A 6,756-nucleotide genomic window follows, 5' to 3' on the forward strand; every position below is an offset into this window, starting at 1 on the left:
CTTTTCTTGTTGATATTATTCAGTAAATAAGTTTCAGTCATTTCAGGTCTAATTTAGTTTGGGCTAAAACTGAGTTCTAACCTAGTACTGCACAGACTCCCAAGTTCAGTTCGCCAGCTCTGAAGCATCTCAACGTAGTACGTAATAGACAATAGGGAAAACAGAATTCAGAGTTTGCCGTAAATGGAAAAAAGGCTGTTGTTATTGCTTTGATACGTGCTGTAGCGGTGCCTTTTATTCTCATGTAAATGAGGATTTATTAGAGTTAAGCCAACGGGAGTTAAGCGGACTTTATCGCCTCGCTGGTCAACAATAAAAACAAGAACATCCAAGTGGAACAAATGAAGAGGAAATATGTTAAGGCTGAAGTGACTAAGCAGAAACGTAAAGTAACGAGCTGCACGAAAGAGTTTGAAAAGTTTCGCGAGATACTTCACGAAAGCTTTCAAAGATGTCGCTGAATTTCGTGCTGTTCCTAACAATTTCGTTTCGGGTTGTCGCTATCTCTCTGTCTTGTCAACCGCCGCAGAACTGTGAGAATACAACAAGCAGTAACAGTACTCCAGTTGTGAACTGTGGTATGTCGAACGTTTCTTGCGGTTCGGGAAAGGTTTGTCGAGGTGGTGCTTGCATTGACGCGGAATCAGACACACCGGACGAAGGCGACGACCAGTTTCCGTCGATGGGGTTGCCATACAAAACAGAGAGCGAAACTTTGACAACTTTGAGCCCTACAACAGCAAACAAGCACGAGAAAGGGACCGAATCTTCTCACAGTTTGATTTCGGGTAATGAGGAATTCGCAATCGCACTTGTAGGCTTTTCAATACTCTTCATTAACTTCTGCTTGATTTCGTTCTGCATGGCGCGAATGAAACGAAGAAGACTTCAGCAGCAGCAGCAGCAGCGCAACCAGCGCTCGGCAGCAACACAAAGCTCACAAACCGGAGACGATTGGAATGCCAGTAACATCATCAGGAGCAGGGGAATTGAGAATTTTGCACTGAACGGAGACCTCGACGGGTTCGGCAGTGAGTTTATGTATTCACCCGTGCATCTGCCGCCATATGACTTCTCCTCAGCTTACCACAAGCCCCGGCCTAGACTGGAAGACTCAGAAGAGGACGGAGTAGAGGGAGAGAGTAGCGAGAGTAGCGAGGCTGCTGTCGATACTCAGAGTATACCGGTGAATGAAGACCCCCCTCCATACAGCGACCAAAGGTATGAAGGCTTGCGGAGCCCACCAAGCTATGACGAGGCATTGAAGGGACTAGCGATAAATGTGGAGGAATGTACGTCTGGATTATGATGTTCACAACAGTCAACTGTCAGTTATTTGGATGAGCAGCTATGAAAGTCAAGTAAAAAAGAAAAGGAGCGATGGAGACTTCGTGTTCCAGTGCACGTGCTGTCAAATACAACAGCTGAACTGACAGATGACCAACTACCATCGAGGATAAAGAACTATATCCAATTAAAATTCTTTCCCGGTCCATTATTGAGTCAATAAGACTCCTAGAGTACATATATTTGCTTTCAATTGAGAACGTGGATAAACCCCTTAAATCTCTTGCTTCGAACTAGTTTAGAGCTTTTTTTCTAGAAAGATGTTAATTTAAATTATATTATGTGTCAAGAGGACAGCTATGCTGTTGAAATGAAAGGTGTACATAGGGCTGGATGCATCACATTTCAATCAAACGTGAGCACCTATGTGTTTCTGAGGTCCTACTGAATAAGATTCGGTCGCTAGTCTTCACAAGAAAGTTATGTCACTGCCTACTGTTCTAGATTCAGTTTTGTGACATGATAGTTTTGACAGTGAGAAACAAACTAAATGACTTTATTTGGAGTACCACGAGATTCTTAGGCAAAGTACAAATTCATTCTTAAGATCATTTCCTGGTTACGTATCTGCCTCCTGTTCGAAGGGCAATGACTTCCATCATGGCAGTCGGCCTCAGCCAGGAAATCAGTTTTGCGTTTTCCTAGCACGGCCGATAGAGAAATAATACGATATGATTGATCAGTGCTAGACTTCTGACATGTGTTTCTAACGGTCATAAATGGGACCGTTTGTCCATGTGATAGTAAATGTTTATAATTTTCGGCGAAAATTCGGTCGCTAGTCTTCATTAACAGTTACGTAATACACTACGCGTAGTCGATGTTTCTTTACGGTCACGCTCGACGGACTTAGCGGAAGAGGGACTACTCGTGGTCTAGTTACATAACTGCCAAATGTTCGAGGAGCAATGACTTCAATCACAGCGGACTCGGCGACGAAATCATTTTTACCTTTTCCAAGTGAGCCGACAAAGAAATAATATGATTGATCAGTCCTAGACATCTGACTTAAAAAGAGAACAAGCTCTGTCATGCAAAAAGAGTTAAAGAAATGGTACGATAATGACGAGAGTAACCGAAGACTTGAAGATTGTTTTTGTGATGAAATATCAGTAAAGCACATTATGTACAGGAGAAGTTTCATTCTAAGAGGAGTTCAAGAGCCCGTTGCATTGAATACGTTTGACTGAATTTTGTACTATAAGAGAAAATAAATAAATGGTAATGGATTTCTTAGTGCCGATGTGCTTGAACGATTTAGTCAACGGCACCAGACACGATTTCTTTTCACGCACGTGATATACTGCACGTGCAATTTGTTGAACGAGGCGAATAAACACGTAGACAGGAATAAACGAGGGCGTTGTCTAAAATGTTTTGACCGGTCAAACGAAATGCTTTTCATTATTGCATGGCGCCCTAATTAAGCCTGTGTACATCCGCCCACTTCTCTCAAAATAGAGTGGAGGGGGCAGATGTATACAGGTTAGGCGCCACTTAATGTTCAGTGGTGAATGAAGAAACAAGCAATGTTGTTTGACTTCTCTAAGGTGTTTTAACACCTGCAAGGATTTAGAGAGTAATAGCTCATCTTCAAGCTCTTGAATTAAAGGATGTGCCTGTGTATAAGAATACCTGGTTCTTATTGATATCTCATTCTCAAACACAAGCAAGCAAGCATACATATGGCAAGATAGCGTCATGTAGTGTTGGCCAAGGACTGGTAAAGAGGAATTTCCCAGCAGCCCTTGCGCCGCCATCGATCCTTGCATGTAGTGCCTTTATATGTAGACTTGTACAGTTTGCCATTGTCTTCAATCTGAAAAATTTCATTTCAATCGACTTATATGCTCGCATAAGTCACATTTCCAACGTTTGACTACTGAGTGGTGCGAATCCGCGATTTGTCCAACGACATCCCTCCTGTATGCTGATGTTCTACCTAAGCATGTTTGCTGGGCAAGCATATATATTTTTACGATAACTGCAGAAATTCTTGCGCGCTCATTGGCTAATTTTCATTGTCAATAAGCGGACAGATACATGGTTTTTTAATTTATGTGATGCTTCAACCAGCGAGAGCGGACAATTTGACAATTTGCTATCGTAAAAAACAAATATTAGAACTCGAGTATCATAGATAACGTTGAACCTGATTGGATTTAAATATAGCCTAATCCTGGTTTATGATAGTACTCATCCACATATTTGACGCGGGCCGCGAGAAAAGATTTCGATTACACCACATAGCCTGTGACAAGCCTTAAATCGGTTGGGGAACAGTGCAAATATTAAGCGACGAGTGGAAAAAAGCAGGCATCTTGAATGAGAGCTTTGAGGCGAAAATCTTGCTGCCCAGCTGTAAAACCGGAAAACTACTGAAACAGTTTACGTAAAGCACATCATGCATTTAGATCAACTTGGTCAGTTCACGTTTACATTATCTCAGTTATATGTCAATAAACTCTAGTTTCTAACGGAGGAAAATTAAATCACCATGTTCGCTATTGCCCACACTCTTAGCTGGCATTTTAAAGAGACAGTCAAGCCTTCAGTGTACCATTCGTTGGTATCAAAGACCCTGGAATGTAACCACGGTGTCCCTCGACAGTGTCCTTGCTCTATTTTAATTATAACTTTCCCTGTGGGCATACAATTCTGTTATCAGTGCTACATATATTTCCTAACCTGTCTCTTTTCGTATCTCATCATCCTTGATGAAGCCATATCCCTATAATCTCATAACAAATAATCCTGACTGAGGCATCTGCTACAAAGCCAGTCATTTCTCAAAAGGGATGGACTTGAAACTTCTCTCTTCCTCACTCTTGGCATTATTGCTTCCCATTTTCTTGAAAAAATAAACCCGCGAAGTTCAAAAAGCGGCGTACATAATACGTATATAAACACATATGCCAGCTGCTGTAAAATCTTATCTTGTTTTTCAGTTATACTGATTTGATGTTGGAAATTAATAGCACTAATAAGAATAATTGAAACGGAAAAGCCCTAAGGGTGTAGACCGAACCAGGCGTCAGTGCGCTTCCACTATTGTGAAAGTTGCTATTATCGGCACGTTCCTTTCCTTTAATTACCAAACGTGAGACAACAAATTTTTGTATTGTAAACAATCTACTGTACTTAAGGTTGCGGGAAAGATAAACTTACGTTTTCGCTGTCGAAGAAACGAAACGAACCATCTTGGATTTGAAATGACCTCGGCGCAGATTCAGCTGTCAGATATTATTCAAACATCAAGCCAGAAAAATGATGCCAAATACCGAAGCAAAATATAACATTTTGCCGCAGCCTCAATTAGCAAAGGTCTCTTTCTGAAATTAACGGGAAGATTCTATGATAAAATACTTAAAAGTTCAATGAAGTGTTAAGTTTCTAAGGTTTAAAGTCGCCTTGGATGTTACTGAGGTCCAATACACTCACATAAGGGAAACCAATCAAAAGCTTTCATTGTTTGTATGTTGTTTATACACCAACAAATTAAAACCCTTTGAAACGCATTCACTTGTTTAATGTCAACAAATTGTCTGCACACCGCTTAAAAGTTAACCATTTAGTTGACAGCGTTAATGTTATGCGGCGCCACAGAGCGAGATTAGCAGAAAATCTGAAATAGTCGGCAAAATTGAATGTGATTTTAATGTGCTTGACTTGTCAATCACCCGTCCAGAGGTCTTGATGTACCGGTACGCTGACGAAAAAGGACCGGTGTATTAAGTTCATTACTCGGCTAATCAAGATGATATGTCAAGGACACAGCGAATCGCAATCATAAAGCGAGAATCCAGAGCTTTTATTTCGGTCTAATGATAGTTAAATTTCTTGAGGTGTAAAATGGATGGACATGTTATTGAAGTGAAATGGAAACGTTTTGTGAAGTGGATGTATGTTGTGACGTTAAATTCATGGACAATTCCAACAGTTTTCTGCGAAAATGCGACTACTCAAGCCGTTTGTGAGTCCTGTGATCTTGTTCAAAGGCACAAGCTTTATAACTGGTTAGTTCTTTGCATCGTACTGCTGTTGCTGGTTCTTCTGCTCCTGTTAGTCGCATTTCTCTGCCACAGAATGTGGCCAAGGAATTCTTTGGTTCTCGAGAGAGCTGTCGGTAGGTATAATCTAGAAGAACAACAAGGTGTACTGTCCGACTTAACCCAAGTCTCTACGAGCTCGTGAGGAACTTCAAACATGCCGGCGGTGACTACTTATTTTTTAATCCATGTTAAAACTATGATGGAGCGTTTCGGCCATCTTGAACACATTCCGTAAGACGAAAGAAAAATGTCATTATGGCAAGAAAATTCTCTGCTTGAATCCATCAGTTTTGTTTCAGGTAGCATAATGCCTTCGTTTCACTGTCAAAAGTTGCTGTTAATGATCCGGCGCCATCTTTATTCGATGATATTCGACCGGCAAACCCTGTGGCATTGTACAATGTAGTGTACACCACAAATATCTTTCATGATTGAACTTTAAGGTAAAGGGCCAAAGTTTTGGAAGGAAGGCGTTCATTTTTAACCTTTCTACTTCAAGCATATTCTCGAGGCATGAATAACAGGTCACGGCGCACCGTCATGTTGAATAACATCAATATCTCAAACTATAACGTGGCAAATTGAGCGAGTGGGCGTGACTGCACGATGAATCATTAGTTACAATTGAACCTCCCTTGACAGAAACGCAAGCCCACACATTTGAGATATTCCTCTGCCGAAGAACTACAGGCATATCGAGACTATATAAATAGAAATCGGGAGTGAATTCAAACCTGAAACGAAGAAGAAACTTCCAGAGACAAGATATCCCAGCAAGACGTCTCCGATGAAGAGACTGGCAGAAGGAAAGAATACAAGTGTAGCAAGGGACCTTGTTGTACGTACATCATTGCACGCCTGTAAAGAAAGTCTTTGTAGGATATAGACGGTCCTGATTAATTTATCGTTTATAGAATAAATGTAAGAGGAAATAGACGGGAATTTCTGTAAGGTGTTAAGGGGCGGGAAGGGGGTGGGGGGGCTTTCATATCACAAAAAGGTGGGGAGATCGGAGGGATAGGTTTGTTGTTTAGTTGATCCAAATCAGAATTGACCCGGCAATCGTAATTAGTATGGTGCAGTAGTCATCTTTTTGAAATGGTGCTACGGGCAGAAAGCGCATGCGTAACCTCCCACTTGTGGTAACCTTACGCAAATTCGCGCACTGTTGCTTACACCCGACTCCACCCGGACCCGGACCCGGACCCGGACTGGTGACACGTATAATTTCCAAAGAAGCCATAGAAGTTGTCCAAAAGTAGTAGAGGTGGATACTAATGTGTTAAGAGACCCTGAGATGACAAGGTGAATGATATAATGACCTATAATCCTAATTTGGCCCATTGAACATCTTTTT

The 6,756-nt window shown here is 41.4% G+C and overlaps 1 protein-coding gene across 1 annotated transcript; it reads left to right on the forward strand.

The window, feature by feature from the left end:
• LOC145489950 (uncharacterized) lies at positions 1-1,467 on the forward strand. The gene has a single exon (XM_081469042.1). The coding sequence runs from the start codon at positions 452-454 to the stop codon at positions 1,307-1,309; it is 858 nt and encodes a 285-aa protein (XP_081325168.1). The 5' UTR covers positions 1-451; the 3' UTR covers positions 1,310-1,467.
• Positions 1,468-6,756: the final 5,289 nt, after the last annotated feature.

The sequence above is a fragment of the Orbicella franksi genome, chromosome 6 (genome assembly GCF_964199315.1).
Source record: "Orbicella franksi chromosome 6, jaOrbFran1.1, whole genome shotgun sequence".
Lineage (NCBI taxonomy): Eukaryota > Metazoa > Cnidaria > Anthozoa > Scleractinia > Merulinidae > Orbicella > Orbicella franksi.

Coding starts and splice junctions, on each gene's coding strand:
- LOC145489950 (XM_081469042.1), top strand. CDS start 452: ATGTCGCTGAATTTCGTGCTGTTCCTAACAATTTCGTTTCGGGTTGTC.